General features: G+C 34.5%; 1 protein-coding gene across 1 annotated transcript; it reads left to right on the top strand.

Annotated features, from left to right (window-relative positions):
- Positions 1-16,036: 16,036 nt before the first annotated feature.
- Positions 16,037-19,709, top strand: ATXN7L3B (ataxin 7 like 3B). The gene has a single exon (XM_012751026.2). The coding sequence runs from the start codon at positions 16,376-16,378 to the stop codon at positions 16,667-16,669; it is 294 nt and encodes a 97-aa protein (XP_012606480.1). The 5' UTR covers positions 16,037-16,375; the 3' UTR covers positions 16,670-19,709.
- Positions 19,710-21,166: the final 1,457 nt, after the last annotated feature.

The raw sequence follows: 21,166 nt of genomic DNA, 5'->3' as shown, positions 1-21,166 counted from the left end.
CAGATATTCAACTGAGAGTCAGAAAAGTCATACTTTGGGAATAAAAGTAACACTTTTTAAGGACAAAATAAAAATCAACCTACCCTAACAAAGATTAAAACCAAGACTAAACAGAATCAACAAGAATCAACAGTCACGTAACTGCTTGCCAAAAGAAAATTAATACCCTATAAAGAAAGAAAATATAATTCAGACATGTAAATTGGCAGAAAAGCATGACCCACAATTTTTTAAATGTTAGTCAATAGAAATAGAAACACAACCCATTACTGCCTTAATATTATATTTAGCACTCACAGTTGTTAAAACAGCTATTTTAAATATGCTGAAATACTTAAAGAGTGATCAAAAGGGAACCAATGAAACAATCATACATTAGAGAAATACCATCTATAAAGAAAGAACCAATAGAAATTCTAGAACTGAAAAATAGAATACTTATACAGTTTGCAATCTAAAAAAATTATTTTCTTCATAACAATATATAAAACATAAAATACTAGAAATTACTTGACAAGAGGAACACAATATACCTATATTGAAAACTGCGAATTAAAGAAAATCTTAATAAATAAATACAATATATTAAAATATTGAGCCGGGCGCGGTGGCTCACGCCTGTAATCCTAGCACTCTGGGAGGCTGAGGCGGGCGGATTGCTCGAGGTCAGGAGTTCGAAACCAGCCTCAGCAAGAGCAAGACCCGTCTCTACTATAAATAGAAATTAATTGGCCAACTAATATATATATAAAATTAGCCGGGCATGGTGGCACATGCCTGTAGTCCCAGCTACTCGGGAGGCTGAGGCAGCAGGATTGCTTGAGCCTAGGAGTTTGAGGTTGCTGTGAGCTAGGCTGACGCCACGGCACTCACTCTAGCCTGGGCAACAAGCGAGACTCTGTCTCAAAAAAAAAAAAAAAAAATATTGGAAGACTCAATATTGTTAGAATATCAGGTCTATCTAAATTGATTTACAAATTCAACGAAATCCCAATCCTAATTCTTTCAAGTGTTTTTATATAAACAGGCAAAATCATCCTAAACTTATAGGACAAGGCAAAGGACTTTGAATGGCCAATGCAATGTTGAAAAAGAAGAACAAAACTAATGGATTTATATTACCTTATATCTAGAATTTCTACAAATTCTAGAAAAGCTACATTATAAAGACAATGTGATATTGGCATAAAATAGAAATATATCACTAGAACACAATAGAGTCCAGAAAGAGAAGGAACATTATATCCACAAATAATTTTTATTTTCCTCCATTCCCTCTATTAATAATATTCCTCAACATCCTATAACAACTTTCTTAACAAGAAAACAGTCTTATTTTCTCTATTCTTAGGCTAAGGCAACAGGTTTACAGCAGAGAAATCTGGCAAACATTACCTTAGGCAAGTGATCAACATTAGCATCAATGGTAAATCATGCTCATTGCATGTGCCTTTTATATGATATGCCCTGGTCTTCTCCAAAACCAATAAGCCCGGTCTAACAATGAAAAAGTAATTAGACAAACTTTGAATAAGAGACCTTCTATTAAATATCTGATTAGTACTCCCCCAAACTCTCAAGGTCATCAAAAACAAGGAAAGTAAACAAAACAAAATAAAACAACAACAACAACAACAAAAACTGTCACAGTCCAGAGGAGCCAAAGGAGACATAACAATTACAGGCAAAGTACTTTCCTAGATAAAATTCTGTATCATAAAAAGGATATTAGGGAGAAATAAATGAAATCTGAAACAAACATATAGAGTAGTTGATCATATTATAATGTATCAATTTTGGTTCATTAGTTGTGACCAATGTACCATACTAACATAAGATGTTATTAGGGGGAATTGGGAATGGGGTATATGGGAACTCTCTCTATTATAGTTGCAACTTTTATGTAAGTCTAAAATTGTTCAAAAATCAAAAGTTTGTTTAAATAATAAAAAACATGGCCATACAACAGGAGCAGTAATTGGCATTATGGTAGCACAGATAGAATAAGACACACTGTGTCTGAAATTAGTGAGAACAGAGAATAGCCCAAAAGCAAATGCTCTCCCCTTAAGGGCACCTCCCCACCCCATCTTGGAATTAGATGGCCTTTGTAGAAAAAGAGAGAGGAATAGGAGAGAATCAGAATCATCCTAAAAGTCATTATTGTTACCTGGAAGAAGCTAATTTATCTTGATTGACAATATGAGGATTTCTACAACTAAAGGAATAGGGAATGTTTATTTCAGCTATATGTTTATGTTTAATTCATCTATAAGTGACAAAAGAAGGCTTATTTTGGATTTTGTTGACAATCATGAATTTGAATATCTATACTTTCCTAGGGAGATATCAAAGGAACAATTAATGAAGAGCCCCAAAACATAAAATAGAGGGTACTATAATATCAGAGTATTGAGACTTACCCCATTCTGAGGACTCAGGAAAGATCTCCACTATTTGTTGGATGGAAGAACTTGGTTTAGCCATAGATGCACTCTATCTTTGGTCTAAGTGAAATAAGTATATTGAAATGGCTCAGAAAAGCAGAATTAAATATACCTAGTGATACAATTTGGGATGATAATATGCTGATGTGCAGCATCAACAATCCAAATCAGTGGGAGGGTAAAAGGAAGCAGTCTGCACGTTTAAATAGGGCAGTCAAGGTAAAACTCTTTTTTTGTGGAGAAGAGCACATTGGAACAAAAACTGGAAGGAAACTTCCAATGTTAATAATGTGAATATCTGGGAGAAGGGTGTTTTGGCAGAGGTAACAACCAATGAGAAGACGCTAAGTCAAAAGTGAGTTTGGTGTGTTCAAAGAGCTGCACAGAGAACAGGCTGTCTTGAGGAGAGCTAGTAAGAATGAAAGTAACAAATGATGTTTTCAAAGACATGATGGGGGCTAGATACTGTAGGGTCTTGAAGGCCAAAGTAAGAACTCCAGCATTTACTCCTAAATAAAAAAGCTCCTGCACGCCTGTAATCCTACCACTCTGGGAGGCAGAGGCAGGCGGATTGCTCTTGGTCAGGAGTTCAAAACCAGCCTGAGCAAGAGTGAGACCCCATCTCTACTATAAATAGAAAGAAATTAATTGGCCAACTAATATATATAGAAAAATTTAGCTGGGCATGGTGGCACATGCATGTAGTCCCAGCTACTCAGAAGGCTGAGGCAGCAGGATTGCTTGAGCCCAGGAGTTTGATTGAGGTTGTTGTGAGCTAGACTGACACCACGGCACTCACTCTAGCCTGGGCAACAAAGCGAGACTCTGTCTCAAAAAAAAAAGAAGAAGAAGAAGAAAAAAGTTTCTGGGAAGTTTTTCCAGAGGAGTGTCATAATCTAACATTTTAATAGAACCATGAATTCTAGAAATAATTTGGAATGATATAAGGAAATATGTGTAGAAAACATGGAAAAATAACTTATGGAAAGTTTTTGTTAGAGTACACACAATATGAGCTATAGTTGCATTTAACTATATACACCTTGAAGTGTATAATGTATAATTTCCATTCAAAAGACAAAGGGAACAAGTACTTCTATGAATATTACATTACCCTCTCTCTCTTTCTCTCTACTATATTTCTCATTAAATAAGAATTTGCATAAAATAATTTGCATAAAATGATACTAGTATAAATAGTATTTTTTCTTTAGAGAGTTTTTAATTATATCTCCACATGTGATGATTATATTAAAGGAAATTGGTGAAAAATATTAAGAATATAGTATGGATTTAAATAGTGCCCAAATGAAAATCATCTCTAAAAGTAAATAGAAATCCTCTAACACAGGGAGTATATGGGGAGCATGTGGCTGTTCATTCTGAACAGAGAATCTGACATTGGATTCTAGCTCTGACTTATCATGTTAACTCTATTCCCAATTGAATTTATGAAATATTCAGGCAAGACAATCTAAGGAAGAATATCCCCCAGATTGTTTCACATTGAAGTCCCATTGAGAGTACTTATTCTCCCCATTCATGGCTAGGGACCAGAGCTTACACTGCCACATTTGTAAGGCTTAGAGGCTTAGGGAGATATTAAATGAGTTCAGATAGGAACTGAAGCCCTGAGCCAGTGCCACTTGGGGTAGAGAACACAAATGTATACTATTCGAGCTAAAAAACAAATTCTAGTATGAATTGTGACCTAAACCTATGAACCCCCTGGGAGGCCTGACAGAAGCAAATCGAAAGCTCTCTGTACCCCACTTCCACAATCCAGGGTCCAGGAAGGACCACATGGGGCAGGGGAGGAAGGGAGATTCTTGTTAAATAGCTCACATATATTTGTGTATCTAATAGCAGGAGCTTTTTCCTCATAGTATTTCTGGGACACATTATATTTCTTCAGATGGTAATTAATGTAATTCTACTTCCACTATATTTACATTATTTTAATTCTGTGCTTCCTCATGCTTCACTAAATAGCATCTTGTTTTACTACAAGTTTTAAAAGATGTTTTGCATTATTATTTTATGGGCATAAGTTCCCTTCTACATTAAGGAGCAATAGAAAAATTCAGCTCCTTTGGTGCACATCATATTTTTAATGAGGTAAGGTGAATATAAATCCAACACACCTGTTTGTATAGAAGAGGCCAATAGCTTTCCTTCTAAACATTCCACTTTCTCCCAAGAGACTGAAAAGGCATTAGAGAAGTTGTTGGAGATTAAGACAAGAAAGGAAATTTAATTAAGAGAAACTTCTGACTTGTGGACATGATTAAGAATGACTTCATGCAATCCCAACAAGCGACATTCTTCTCAGTAGGAGATAATCAAAGTCTATGAGAAAAAAATGCCCATATTAAAACAACATTGTACGGAGACATTTTTAGCCATTTGAAGAAGGCATTTGTCAAAATATTTTTTCTCAGAAAAATTCTCAATTTAACTTTAACATGTATATGGGGATATTGCTTTCTCTATACCCTAATAAATTAAGATATCTGCCATTTTATCATTTAAACTAACATATATAGTATGTTTTTAGTCTCGTATGAAGACTGGCTTATTGGGTAACTGTTACCGAACAATCAATCTTTATTTAGAAAGCTGTTTTTATTCCCTTTGCATCTTAAAGGCTGAGAAATAAAAGGCATAAAAATACCAATGACAGAGAAAACAGAGAAAATTGCTCTGAACAAACACTTCTAGAATAGTGTGGTGCATATAAATTATGAAAACACTAAAACTTGATCAAAAAGGAAGTTCTTTAACTTTCATTTAAATGCATGAACAGATGTGGCAGACCTAATGTCAGTGGATAAATGGCCCCAAAACGTGGCATATGAGAAAACGAGATCTCTGAATGCTTTTAAACTCATGCCAGGCATGGTTGGATTCCTCCAACAACAAATGAGTGAAAGACCTATGGTGCGAGTAGTGCAATTGCTTGTTAAGGTTTATAGGACTTTGGTCACCAAAGACCTTAGGTTGGCTCTGTGAAAAGAATGATTATCACTTAACATTTAATTTTCTATTTCATAGTCACCTGTGCATATAAAGACAAGTTGAGCCTCAGTTCAAAAATGCATACCATGTAAGTATATTTTGAATTACATCTTCAATTTCATTCTTTATTAATTATATAATTAAACCTATGCTTTTGTTTTAAATAGCCAAAACACTATAAAATCTATTTGCAACTTTATTTCCTCAAGAATTACATGTGTTTGCCCCAATTTTGTGTGTGTGTGTGTGTGTGTGTGTGTGTGTGTGTGTACACAGTGTATCTTCTGCTGAAAATTTAAAGTTTGGTCAATCTGACCCAAGTCTCCAGACAGATTTAAAGGTTATATTAACAAATACAGTTTAAAAACTTAAAATTTTGAACTTTAAAAGCAGAAAACTGTTACATTTTGTAGGACAACATACTCTATTAATAATGATATTAAAGACCCTGATTAAATATCTTTAATAATGGATAACAACTGTAAATCATATAGAGATTTCTTATGCAGCAATTTTATTTAAGTTATTTATCTCATTTCATTTTCTCTTTAATTCTGTGAGTTTTATTTTTATTATTGTGATCCAAACAACTTGTATAACTTGACTCCCTCTGTCTTACCATAATCATTCCTTTCCCTTCATTTTCAATTCTGTTGTGTGAGTTCATGAATTTGTCATCTTTCACCTATAACAACAGCCTATGAGTTGTTCTTTTGCCCATGGTTTCATAATATTGCTTTTCATCCTACACGTTGATGGCAAATAATAATTCTAATGTAAAATCCGTATGAGTATTTCAATGACCACAAGTCTTTTTTCCCAGCCTCTCCCTCATCCCATCCCAGCCTCTAAACACTTTTTCCTCTACTCTAGCCTTATGGAATAATTTATAGATAATGAGCATGGTATGCTATTTCATACCTCCATACTCCTAACCATGCTCTTCTATACATCTAAAATGTCTCTTACTCCACCTGTGTTTGCTGACAAGCAGTATTCCTCTTCCAAATCCTAAATAAATGTTCTTGTTCCCATGAACAGTTCTCCTTCTCTGCATTTAGAACTGTCCACTCCATTTTGGGTGTGCCTACTGAATTCTATGCATAGCTTATTATAGCTTTCATAACCTTTAATTGCAAATGTTTATGTTTATCCCTCTCTCTCCACTAAGTACGTCTTCAAAAGAGTTACTGGGCCTCTTCATCATTATACCTCTAGTTCCAAACATACACAATTCTCAATATGTACTGAATATAGAAATGGTGATTGAAAACTAGGATAATTTGGATTCAGACTAATATTCCCTCCATGCCAGTATAAGAAATAAAAACATGTTATATTTACTAAATACTTAATGCTCAATATCTTTTAAATAATTTACATGTTATTTTACTTTACGATAGCCTTATGAGGAAAGTACTATTTTAATGTCCATTTTACAGATGATATAACTAAGACCAAGTTCTTACCAAAATTGCCTAGGATCATACAAATAGTAAGTGGCCCAGGCTCTAGCTTCAGAGGATTTAACTGACATAGTATGCTTCCATAATAAAATGAAGATGAAAAAATTTAGAAATGAATACAACCAGGGATGTAAGACATTTATTCTTTTGTAGTCCTTAACATAAGACAGCTTTTGGCATCGAATCAGAAACTAACAAGATCTCTCCTATCTTTAACATTTTTCTTGTATTCTTCCATGGTGATAGCTCCAAGGAAAAATTTATATTATATAGTAATATTTCTATATAATTATAATGAACTTTGTAAAGGGAAAAGGAGATAAAAATGAAAAAATGTTTGGCAGTTTGCAAAGTGCCAAATTTAAGCTTGAAACTATTAACCTAATTTGTCTCTCCCCATAACCAAGTGTCAAAATGTATAGGGTGACACAAACCAAAATATTGACTTTATTGTTTAAGATGTAAGAAAAGAAGTCTTTGATTTTTCTCTTTGCTTATCTTAACAAGGACAACAGAGAATAGGATAATTTCATTCAGTGAAACATTAAATAGAAAAGACTTCATTAGGCAATGTTGTGCAGTAAGAACCTGTACCTCACTGTTTTACTAAAAGGAGGTGTAACAGTACTTTCAGCCATTATAATGTTTGTACACCAACATTTACTTGTTATAAAAATGTTTGCAATGGTTAATGTGGTTAAATTTATTTTAAAATTTCTAATATTGTTGTTTTCCTCTATGCCTTTATTGTTACTTCTATGGCTTATTTATTAAAAGACAAAATTATCTGTAAAAGTCTTCTTTGGATCCAAATGACAAATAATAGTAATTATTTTCTTGATATATTTAGAGCTAAATATTAATGAGAGATAAAACAGAACAAACAAAGAAACAAAATAGAAGAAATATGCTTAGGCAAGGTAGAATTATTGGTTTCAATTCATAGTTTTTTGAAATTAGAATAATATTCCTGCATTCTATGTTGTCTTTTTTTTCCTCTAGGAGGCGAGCCTATGTGCATCACACAAAATATCTCAAGCATTTGTATATAAATTGGCTTTATAAAGAGCTTTCTTTACACAACACATGATTGGATGTGCTCTTGAAACCATTCGGTGCAATGCAATTCTCTTTCAGTTAAATGTAGATGCTGTTACCATTTTTCTCTAGATCAAATGTTAGGTTCCTGGAGTTATTTTTTTTTTATAGTTTTTTCTTTGTGTACCTTCCTTTCACTTCATTTTTAATTTAAGTAGATGTTTCCACAGTTAGATTATAGTATGCCTACTTCTGTTTCTTTGATGATTTTTTTCTTAAGAGTTTTAAGAAAATAACAAGGCAGTTTTTTAATGTGGTGGTTGTTATATTTATAGTACCAAGATACTTGCCCTCATAAATTCTACATACGTTAACAAGGTACAGCATAGAATACTAGAGAGAGAATGCTTTCTCACTCAGCCTTTTATTGTATTCTAGTCTTCAAGGGATTAGATGAGGCCCACACACATTGAGAAGGACAACTGCTTTACTCAGTTTACTGATTCAAATTTAATCTCATCCAGAAACATTCTCACAGAAACACATCCATAATAATGTTTCATTAAATATCTGGGCATCCTATGGCCCAGTTAAGTTGGCAAATAAAATCAATAACAAGTCTACTCCTTGTCAATTTAACACCCATACACATCTCTTGATACTTAATCTCCAAATAAAGATAATAACAAGGTCAAATTTCCCTAGCATGACTCACCTGTCCTGCATACAACCAAAACCATACTAACCCCTTTCCCCGAAGAGGAGATAGTCCTTGAATGATATTTATTCTTCTCCTTTACATTCTATAACTTAAATACTATGATATAAAATCATCACATTTTATATTATATCATAATGAAATAAGAGAAATTAATTTAATAAGTATAAGAGAATTCAGTCCATACACTTCTGTGAATTGAGAAGATTCCATCATTCTTCTATTTTCTTTTGTCTTTTAAAACATAACTAGGAATAATTGATGATTAATGATGAAGCAGTTCCTATGATGATGGAATGGCAAAATGCTTCAATATATAGGAAAAATAAGATCATTAAGATTCCATAATGTTGCTTAGATTTAGAGACATATGTAATGGATTCATAAAATAGAATGTTCTATTCTATTTTAACACAATTAGATTTTCACTTTATTCTTTGAAAGAGTCTTAAAATTTTATGAAATATCAATTGTATTAATAGTTGGAAATACTAAAAGAGGAATTCAAATCTAAATTTTGGTGCAATAAACCCTGATGTTACATCAAATATTAAATATCTCCTATGTATACGGCATTGTGCTAAGTGCCAATGGTGGTACACTCATCTATGTTTCTATTTTTCCCATAAAATACAAGACCTTGGCACTTGAAGCTACCGAGAACCACTCGGTCAGGAAATTAAAGCAAACTACCTGAGGGTTGTGTTAGGGGTTTACTCACAGTTGACTAAAATAAATTGTTAATACCGGGGGCTGACCAAGAAAATGAGCGGCAAAAGTAGATGCTAACATTAATAAAGATTGAAAATTGGTATGGTGAGGGTAATATTAAGAAGAATGTTTTAGGAAAGTATAGAATAAGTGATGCTAGAATGCAACTAATGATCCCTGAGAATGGGAACAAATCAATTCCTGGAATTCCTTTGATAATTGGAAAGCAAAGAACAGGGTCAGCACAAATGAAGGAAGAGAAGAGACAAAATGAGGTGAGATTTAAGTTCCAAAAGAGATACCAGTGTTGCTTTAATAAAAAGTTTATGCCATTAATCTATGAGAGATTCTGAGATACTCTCATGTTAGTACCTAACTTGCTCCTAATTTTACATGTACAAAGGTTTTTGCAAGAAAATTAATCTCTCACTTGGTGGCATTTGCCAGATGCCTGTCTGTGGAACACAAGAAGTAAAAGCATCCCACCCACCAGTTTAACAGCTTGTCTTAAGAAAATATGAGACAGCTCTTAATGAGAGAAGAAAAACAAAAACAAACCTAATGGACATTAGTCAAATTAGAAAAAAAAAGTATGTTCAATTAATTACATGAATTCTCCTTTATAACTTGAAGACAAAGAATTATGGAAAAAGAAAAATAGAAAGTAACTTAATTTTGTACCAAACAATAAAAAACTAATTTGGCAAAAATGTTATAAAAATGATATTACTTTGGGGCAGCAAGAAATTCTGTGTGAAGATCTCACTCTTAAAATTCTCTCAAGGCATGTTTGTAAATTAGTTTATGAACTTATTGTGGAATGGATGGTTTATTCATCTGAAAGATGCTCCTTTTGAATTTCTAGCATGAAAAATTAAAGAGCACATTGTGGAGAGCATCACTTTATGTATTTTAGCAACTTGTGGATAAGCAAAAAATACATAAGCTATATTTTCTAACTTCAATCACTGGTACATTCCTCAATGGCAGTAAGATTTTGACTTATTACATCAATGCTGATTCTAAAATGTTTTCTTCAAAATTCATTATAGAAAGTAGTCATTACTGAAGATTTTGCAATTATAAAGTACATATTATATAAAAAAGAAACCATTATGTACCTAAAAAAAGGATTAGAAGAAGCCTTGATATTTAGTCCTAATTCTACCACCAGCTAGTTAGACAATTCAATTGACATCTCGGGTCTTAGTTTCTTTATCAAAAATGAAGATATTATTTTAGTTCCTTCTTTTATTAATAGAGTGGATAAGTGAAAAAAATGTCCAGAGCTTTTCTCAATGAGTCCTGTGTTCAGATGTCCCTTGCCGTTGGTTTACTCTGTCATGTACTAGCAATTACTAGACATATTAGGCATGTTTTAATAATCAAGGCAAGCCCAAACAACAGTTTAAATGTCATTATAGAAATTCTTTGCCAATCTTGAGGGCGCATGTACTGTGTTTGGAAAGAATAGAATTAGCAAGATCAAGGTCTCCTAACAGATGTGGGCTAGCAGGGAAGAAAAAGGAATTAAAATACTATTATTAAATATATTAAAAACTGTTGTAAAAAAGTTCCAGAGGAGATTTATGTTTAAAAGAAACTTGGTTTGTCAGCCTTGTAAACCTACTCTGATAGGTGAGTTTTCCTCAGAATCATCTTTGTTTTTAAGCAACATTGCTACAACATCCAATCTAATAAGATAAATTTTTATCCTAGGCTTTAATTAGGGAGATTGAGTATCTTTAAAATATTATGAGTATCTTTAAAATATTATCTTTAAAATATCTTTTATGCTCATATTAGATTGAAATCCAATGTCTTTTATCTGTGTATATTGTTATTTTATTTTTGAAATTTCTGTACTATTGAACTGTTACAGATTAAAGGAGACTGGGTAGACATCAGAAGTAAATATAATATATGAGCCTGGATTGCATCCAGGAAAAAAATGATATAAAAGACATTCTTAGGACAATTGCCAGCATCCGAATATGGATTCTGTATTAGAGATAGTATTATTCAATACCTAAACTAGTCAAATTCCCAAATGTAATAATTGTATTGTGGCGATTTAAGAGAATGCCTTATTCTTAAGGCATATGCACACTGATATATTTAGGTGTAGTACAGCATTAGGTCTGCAACTTACTATCAAATAGGAAAAATAGTAGTTCAAATTTGTTTATGATAAGGAGGAAACTTTGGGGGGAGAATAGAAAGGGATAAGAAAAATTGGCAAAATATTAATGAGATTATATGAGTGCAATGTAGATGTACAGAAATTATTCATAATATTGTTGCAATTTTTCTATAAATTTGAAATTCCTTTAAGATAAGTGTTTTAGAAGTCTCTGTTAATTGTTACCACATTAATATTGCTTAATCATAAATTACCTACAGTACTCAAATTTACATATTTCTGGGCCCATCCTATAACCACATAAAAGGTAAACAAATATATTTCCATGTAGACTTTCGACATAGGAAAAACCTTGAATAATTATTCTATTTTTGTTTAAGAACTAGCTTATAACTTTCATGAGCAGTATCATAAATCCTTCAAAAATATCTTTTTTAAAAAACAAATGGTCCCCAACTTACGATGGTTCAACTTAATGATTTTTCCAGTTTATGGTAGTGGGAAAGTGATAAGCATTCAATAGAAACAGTACTTTGAATACCCATACAACCATGCTCTTTTTCACATTCAGAAGGTTATTCAATAAAATACATGAGCTATTCAACACTTTATTATAAAATAAACTTTGAGTTGGATGATTTTGCCTATCTGAAGTCTAATGTAATTATTCTGAACATGTTTAAGCTGGCTAGCTAGACTAAGTTATGATATTTAGTAGGTTATGTGTATTAATGCATTTTTAATTTATGATATTTTCAATTTATGATAGGTTTATTGGGAAATAAACCCATCATAAGTCAAGGAGAAAATGTACTGTTGTTCATATAAATATGTGGAAATTATTACAGAGATCTTTTAAAACTCTTTTGTAGATCAAAGTGGTTCTGGATAATTAATATATTGATAAGGTCATCTTTTAAAAGTATTTTATTATACAAACTGTAAAAATTGTTATTTTAGATTAGTATGCTATTCTACTTCCTAACTATAGGCAGTTTAGCATTACTCTGTCTTTCCTTTTGGTAGATTATAATCCACAGTTGTCATAAATACCAAAATTCAATAAATTGTCTTGATTTCACAGTTTAGAAGGGCAGATTGAAATCATAAATTTATTTTAGACATTGCAATTTTAGCATGACACCCTAATTTAATATCAAATTTTGGCACCTCTGAATTTAATTCAAGCCATAATAATCCATTTTTAAATGCAAATCCTAAAAAATGGGTTTCAGCAGAGGATGAATTTGAAACTTCAAGCTAGCTAGCCATGGCTGGGAGGACATGTCAGTATTTACAGAGTTATGATACACATATTTTTTTTATCAAATTATTGATGAAAGGCATAAGATGCTATAGCTTATTTCTGAGATAAATCATAGTCTGATGAAAGCACTGTTTATAACAGAAGATAACATGGCAAAATGTTCCTCCTCTCTCTGATTTACTATTCATTTATCTTAAAATACCTGGGTAAGTAAAAATAAAAAATATAAAGTTTTAATGACTTATATAAATAAAAATGGAATTCATAAGAGTCAAAATCCCTAGATAAATTAAAATTTTTAAGTAAGAATGACCTCTCACAAGCAACATCATTGGCTATTAGGACAGCTAATTACAACATACAGCTAGTATTCATAGCTGAACAATTGTCTTACCCTAAAATGCATGGATGCTTCAATACTCAGTAGGGAGCAAAGCAGATTAGTATGTGATAAGAAACCCTTAGACACCCAATTTAGGACTCAATACTTGGGCTTCATAAAATAGTCACAAAATAGTGTGACTCTGAAAAATTCATATTTTATTGATTTTTAATCTTTAATAAAACCCTTTAAATAACAATTTAATACATGCTTCTCTTTGAAAGATCTAATTCTCTCAATGCATATATTACAATTATTGAATGGAAGAGAATAATTAAAGACACTTAAAATTTCACAATACATCCTTTTACTTGCCTTAATTTTTGCACTAAATATTTAAAGCCATAATTTAGAAGACCATTCATTTATGAAGAACTAATCCACGTTACTTGCTTTGTATTGAGAAAATGATTTAAATAATGAAAAATTTCTATTTTTTAATTTTATTTTTATACCGAAGGCTTAAATAATACTATCAACTCTATTGATTTCAAGAAAACTAGGGAGCTTTTCCTAACTTTTCTTATGTTGTATATTATTGTTTTAACATAGTTTCTTATATTTCAATATGAAGTAAGGCAATCTAGTTAAGTGACACAAGTACAAGAGAGGTGACAAGGTAACAATGAAATGCACAATGAAAATTTTGATGTCATGATAGTGTTACTTTTCTAAGAATAAATGTCATAAAATACTGACAGGAATTTTAAACTGAGCCATGACACTGTATTTGAATTTCAATTAACATGAGGTTCTATCTGTACATATTTTGAAGCAAATTTTATTGAAGATGCCTCTTAATTACATAAATTGAGAATCTTGGCTCCAACCTTCACAATACAAGGAGATTTAAGAGGCAATCTCTTATATTCTTCTATCAAAATCAATTATGCAAAAACTCTCATGATAATTTGGCATGAACAAAGCACTGTCAGGCCCTTTTAATTCCTTGCTATTTAAAGTGTGGTCACTAGCACACACCAAAGTATGTCAGAAATTCAAAACCAGGTCCCACCCCAGACCTACAAAATCATAAACTAATTTTAAAAGTATTGCTGAGTAATTCATATGCATGGTTTGAGAAGCATTGCTTTAAATTAAATTTGGAGAAGGCATGGGAGAGAAAGTGGAAACCATTGCATTTATATTTCCATTTTCTCACCTAACTAGACATGTCACAGTACTAGGAATACAATACGATTTTATATGCTACTGTATTTGTCAGGCACTATGTGAAGACTCTTCTATCTATTGTCTTGTTTATATCTCACAACAAACCTATGTGATAGGAACCATTATTGACATTTTATAATGAAAAAATTGGGATTTACCAAAGTAGATAGGCCAAGTTCACACAGACAATAACTGGTAGGAGGCAGTCTGACTGAAGAACTTATGTACTTAATTATTATATATTATTACCTAGCATAAGGATATGTGCAAATTTCAACTTATATTAAAATGATCCCAATTTTTGAATGGAGAACATATAAATTATATAAAGACTATAATGGAGAAAAAAAAAAACATTCTGCCCTAGATTTAAAAGAAGTATTATAGAACATGAATCTTAAATAGTCTAGGCTTTTAAAAGGCTCCATATTTGCTAGTTTGTGGTTTTTAAAATGATAAAATATGAAATCAGAAAAATTTGGATGGATACAAGTCCAGCTACACACAAATCAAATAGGTTTAACTTAATCCTCTACTCAGGAAAATATAGAATGAGATATCAACAATCAATTCTAAAACTATTTAGGTGTTCTGAAGATCACATACATTAGAAAATGTTCATTCGCATCTGTTTGGAAAGATACATGTCTCTCAATTAATCTGAAATACAAAGTATAGAATCAGACTGACGCCAATAAACACTTTAACATTTTTTTCTTTATTTATTTAGAGCTATTTATTGATAAGTTATAAAGATAACAGCTATTGCTCTATTCTGGTGGTGGGGACCAAAAAATGAGTAAAATACAAAAGAAAAACTACAGTGATTTTTCCCATACTCAATCTCATAACTAATATGATTAAAAATAGCTGACACACTGAACCATTGCTTATTGTAAGGCATTGCCACAAGGTGTTTTTTTAAACTCTAGTTTAATCTTAACCACGAAGTAAGGATTAGCTCCAGGATTTAAATCCAGATAGGATGGCTCCCATTTTCACAATTCATGCACATAACTTTAGAAAAACCTTTCATTATCTCTCAGTATATTTAACATATTTCCAATTTTCTCCCTCTTCAAAACAGAACATATACATAATTTTCTCTTTGAACTCTTTTAGAGATGCATATTATCATCCCTCTTCAGTCACACTAATTTAGTGACCTTATAAATGAGATAAATACCTTAGGTTTATTTTATCAATATATATGAATTATGCCTTTAGTGCCTAGATTCTAGTTTTTTCATTCAAAAATAGACTGAAAGATAAACTGCAATTTGTTTCCTTGCACCATCTAGTGGATTTAAATGACAACTGCGGCAGTACTATAAAAGATCACAAGTCAATCGCGTAAGTCAAAATTTCAAACGTATCCAGAGAACTGTTCCTAAAATGATATTTCGGATCATACCACAACAGTGCACGTAATTATTATTTTTAACTTTTTTCAGAGGACACTAATTAAGCATGGTTGCCGAATTCATCAGCGAATGTTTAAATCCACAAATAAAATAACATAACAGACCATCCTTGCAATCTTTCATAATCAGAGGTAATGAACGTGAGATGACAGTTTAGTTCATCCCATTCGTTTTCATAAATTCAAACGCACTTTAGGCAGCTGCACTGACGAAGCCCTGCGAGTCTGCGCGGAGCAGTGCGCAAGCGCGCTGAGGAGCGGAAGCGGGGAGGCGGGGCGAGGCCCGACCAGCGAGCGGAAGAGGCCCGGGCGGCTGGGTGAGGCGACGAGACGGTTTGGCGGTGAGTCTTGTGCTAGGCGCAGGTCACAGCACCAGAACCCGGGAGACGCCAAAACAAACCGAAGGACTTGCGATTTCCAAGCAGTCGCCGCCGCCGCTGCTGCTGCCTGTGCCACCGCGGAAGTCACCGTCCCCACCGCCAGAGAAGGCGGCCCTGAGAGGCCTCCAGGCCTAGGCGCGGCCCGCGGAGCCGGACGTGTTGCTGCCGTGAGTAAAAGGAGCGCCCTCCACGATCACTTACAGATTAAAATGGAGGAAATTTCGTTGGCTAACCTGGATACTAACAAGCTAGAGGCCATCGCGCAGGAGATATACGTAGATCTGATAGAGGATTCCTGTTTGGGATTCTGCTTTGAGGTTCACCGGGCAGTCAAGTGTGGCTACTTCTACCTGGAGTTCGCGGAGACTGGTAGCGTGAAGGATTTTGGCATTCAGCCAGTGGAAGACAAAGGAGCGTGTCGCCTCCCGCTTTGCTCCCTTCCTGGAGAACCTGGGAATGGGCCTGCCCAGGAGCTGCAGCGCTCACCTCCTGAATTCCAGTAGCTGCAACATGAGAGAGTCTGAGAGTGACCAAGACAATAACATAGACTGGTCCTGTGGCTTGGAAGAGTAAGCGTAAAAAAAAAAAAAAAAAAAAAAAAAAGACAAAAGTCCTAATTCCCCTTGACGATCCTAGCATTTTAAAACCCAAAGTGGTGGAGAATTTAGGAATTCAGATCCATTTTTTAAGTGTATTTCCTGGGGTCAGATCCGAAACCCTGGGCTGGAGGAGCCACACAGTCTGCATATTGATCTCTAAAACACCAGGATGTGCACAAGATCCTGTAGTACCCCCCAGTGCACAGGTGAGCAGTTGTTTGCCCAGCATATAAAATCCTTTGGGTTTCCTCAGCCTTTTTGTCTGCCTGATATCAAGGGCCTCCTGGACAGTATGGACATTACTGTTGGTCAGGCCATAATCAGTGGCCTTCAATGGGACTGCTCCTCTGATCTGTGAGCCTTTGATTTGAGTTTCTCTGAATTAAAGGTGTGCGATCTGGATACTAACAATTTCAGTTTGGGAAAACCAAGAATAAAAATTCCCAATCAAATTTGATAGGAGTGTTCTGTCTGTGGCCTTGACTTCGACAAGAAGAAACATCGAAATCACCTGTTTCCCAAAGGTCCTGCATTTACAATGATTTCAACCGACTTGGGGACAAGACCTAGCCTTTGGCTTAGCAGAGCCCTCTTTCTTTCTTGCCTGGTGGCATAGGCTTGGCAAATGGACGACTTAGTTGTCCCAGACAGGCTGAGGATTAAGTTATTATCCCCTAGGGAGATAGCAGGGACCTCTGCAACTATGCACGATCTCTCTAACTGCAAGATTCATATCTGGATGTATTATGCTGTGGACATGTGTTTGGTAGGGCATTCATTTCTTACTCTGAGTTACTGGTTACCTAGCCAGTCTGTGGGTGTGACTTGGCCATTATGCCAGGTTACTACCTGCCTCCCACTCCAGGGCAGGACTGAACTATAGAAGAACATTATGGCTGTGCAGGTGGCTGTGGCTTAAAAACTGAGCCCAGAGGAGGCCTCTTCCAGCTGTCCTCGATAATGTGAATGAGTTAGTGCTAGGAGCCAAGGAGCAGAACTGTGTCATCTCTCATCTGACTGTGTTTAGAGTCTTGTTGAATGCCCATGTTCCTTTGGTTGGGCAGTTAGAACTTGGCTATAGTGAGTATCCAAACTGTCACCGCCTTCTCTGCTCCTCATAAGGGGCAGTCCTTTCCACTCAGTCCCCCAGATCTTTTTGACAACAAGAGCTGTCTTTTTATTGTTGGAAGTCAGGGAAAGACCTCCAGAATTCCCTGGCTTCAGGGAATGGGATAGGGAAGGATGGGAAGTAAGAGCCACATATCAAAACTACCCTCCACTTTACTCCTTGAGCAAGGTTTATGAAGTGTAAAGGAGTGGGAGCCCCAAGATGAGCAAGAACCGGTGCTGCTTTATTTGAAATGTTTTCTTACCTCATTCTGTGCTCCAATAAGGGTTCTAGCCTCATGTGTCTGGCTTGGCTCCATGTTCCTCCTGTCCCTTGCTCCACTGCCTATCTGGTGCGGCTCATGACCCCAGGTGCTCCTTGCCACTCCAGCTTTCACATTTACCAGTTTCAATTCATCTCTTTTAATGCTACTGCTTCTGAAACCTGCCCAGGTTCCTTTCCCTTGACCTCCTTTAAGATTTTTGTTTTTGTTTTTTCTGTTTTTGTGGAAGATTCAGAGGAAAATCTTACAGCTTTCTCTGTTGGGGTTGGAATTGGAAGAAAACTTAATTTTTTGTATTTAAAAGGTAGTGTCATGCCTTAGCATTTCTCTTAAATAGGACTGCCTTGCTACTATGCTCTCCTGGTGTGTCTTACTTCATGAGAACAACTATCTTCCCACCTTTGCTGGATACTGCCTCTTAGGACCTAAGCAGAAGAGCAGTAAAGGCTGATGGACACACACAGGGATGGAGTTGGTTCTTCCCCATTCTCTAACCCTTATTGTGCATGTATCCTTCCTTATCCCAGAAGGGACTATGGACTGTGGACTGTTTTAGGTTAAATACTTGAGAGGGTTAAAGAAATAGAGATTGGTCTTTGAGATTATTACTACTTTCTTCCCACAGAGTCTTGATCAGAATTGGGGCCTGGTTACAGATTAATCCAAGAATCGTGATAACTTTTGAAAAATCAAAGTTTGGCAGGAGCTAAAATAATTTTATTTTTGCCATTTTTGTTAGACATTTCCCATTTCCTAAGAGGATACAGAGGGAAAGGAGGGTCTAAATGAGACTAGCTTATTTCAAAACAGTGTCTTGGAAGCAGGATGAAGGTAAGGGAGAAAGGCCATGGTCCAGTCACTCTTGCTTCTGATAGAGAACTCAGGTCTCAGACCGTATTATTACTGTTTTCTTTCTGGCCTTTTCTTCTGACCAGAGGAGAAAGAAATGGGAAGTAGTTTTGAGTAATGGTTCACAGTACCTTCTTTTTGGCTTTATTTTCCACCCTCTTTCTACCAAAAGGGCAATAGCCCCTGCCCTGGATGGGTATAAGGTGGGCTTGGTCTGACAGGTACCCTGAGGAAACAAACTTTTTTTGGAGGAGAGATACTCCCTACCATGTAGTTGACAGTGGTTAGGAACTCTCCTTTTCCCTACGTACCTTCCCTCTAACAACAGAATTCCTGTCCTCTCCTTGATTAAGTGTATTGATCACCCTGTAATCCTATTATGTATCTGAGTGTGTGTGTGTTATGGGGGAAAGGGGTTCTTTAAAATTTCTGTGGTTTGTGGCTTTTTCTTCCATACATTAGTTTCTACCACCGCATGCCCAGGGACCACTGCCTAGCATTATCGCATGCTGGGATCATTGGGGGAGGGTAGTGAAGCTCACCACTGTCCTTTGTTTTGGAGATTCTTATTTTTGCATAAGTAGTCCATTCTATACAGATAGCTGACTAACTGTGTATTCCCCTTGCCCCTATGGCTGCTGGTGTAAATAAACTGCATCTCCCCAATGGTAAACAATAACAATAAACAAAATTTTAAAAAATGACTTTATCTGGACTCTGTTCATCTTTTAAACTTGCATATGTTTTTCAGGCATAGGCATTGACATAGTAAAAAAATGTTAAATTACTGTTGAGCCTTAATACTTTCTCCTAAGTGGCAGTTTTATCAAAATAGATAGACTCTGCCTAGCCTTCTTTTTCAATCTAGTCCTGCAAATTTAGGGTTATGCAGCATCCAGTGAAAGAACCAAACTATGTACAATGCTGCCTTTTCCGAATGAGTGAACAAATGATTCCAGTTCTATTACGAAAAGCCCATGGTAAAGGATAATCTATTTTGAATGGAACTCAGTGTATCTTAATATATACATTTTACCATAATTTTAAGCTAATATCCTTGCTCTGAAAAAGCAAATGATACATGGCAGAAAATGATTCTGCCTTTCTAAAGATAATTTCTTTCTTAATACTTTAGAAAAAATTTACCCCAATACTTTTAAGTCTTTCATTTTGTTTTTAACAATACTTCTGAGGTTTTGTATGTCTTCCAATCCCTAATCTGGAGTTTGAGCACTTCCCCTAAAAGTCGTACATAATTATCCTGAATGTCAAGCAGAAATTAGTAACATTGCCTTCTATATTAAGACCTTTGTGAAGTGTTTTAAAGTATCTCACAGTTTTTTAAAAAATGTTTTATGAAGTGAGAATATATGTGCTAAAAGCAAATTTATTAAACATTCATGTTAGTGTTTAAAATAATTCTGGTTAACAAATTGCCAGTATTCAAGTCAGTTAGAGATAACATCAGACATGGAAGTTTCACTCTGCAGTGAAGGGGTTACAAGCTCTTTGATTCTCATTTATGTTCCAAAAGATGCCTGTGATGTCACTTTAGGGGAAAATATTACAAGTGATGTGCTTGTTCAACAAGATTTTTCAGATAGACCTATAAATCCCTTGGGTTTTGTTTTTGTTTTTTTCCATTTATGAAAGCATTTCAAATCATATTATTTGAGCTTCATTGGAAATATGTGAGCTAAAAAGGAAATGGTAAATTGGTTTTAGAGATGAGAAAATACATTGAACAGCAGCGACTTGTCCACAGTTTAAGACAAAAATCCACAAGTGATAGAAGCAAAAGTAAAATGCTGGTGTTATGACTCCTAGGCCAGTGGTCTTTATTGAAGCAATAGAATATTTTTATAAATCAAAGAACTAATTTAAAAACAAAACTACAGTTAGAATACAAAGAACATGAGACTTATGAACGACTTTAATTCATTGAATTGGAAAATAGATAAAAAGGAAGTCTTAAAATACAACTCATCAAAAGTAACTCAAATTGTTAATACTTTAAAAATGTATACATCTATAACTTAAAAGAATCCATTCTATCTCTACCCCGTTACACACATTAAAACACCAGACAATTTTACAGACAATACAGCAAACGACCATATAAGCCAAATATCTAAATTAAAAAATAAAAATGATGTTAGCA

This window comes from Microcebus murinus, chromosome 10, assembly GCF_040939455.1.
Source record: "Microcebus murinus isolate Inina chromosome 10, M.murinus_Inina_mat1.0, whole genome shotgun sequence".
Taxonomy (NCBI): Eukaryota; Metazoa; Chordata; class Mammalia; order Primates; family Cheirogaleidae; genus Microcebus; species Microcebus murinus.
The sequence above is the reverse complement of the archived record's forward strand: the minus strand, read 5'-3'. Positions and strand labels throughout refer to the sequence as shown.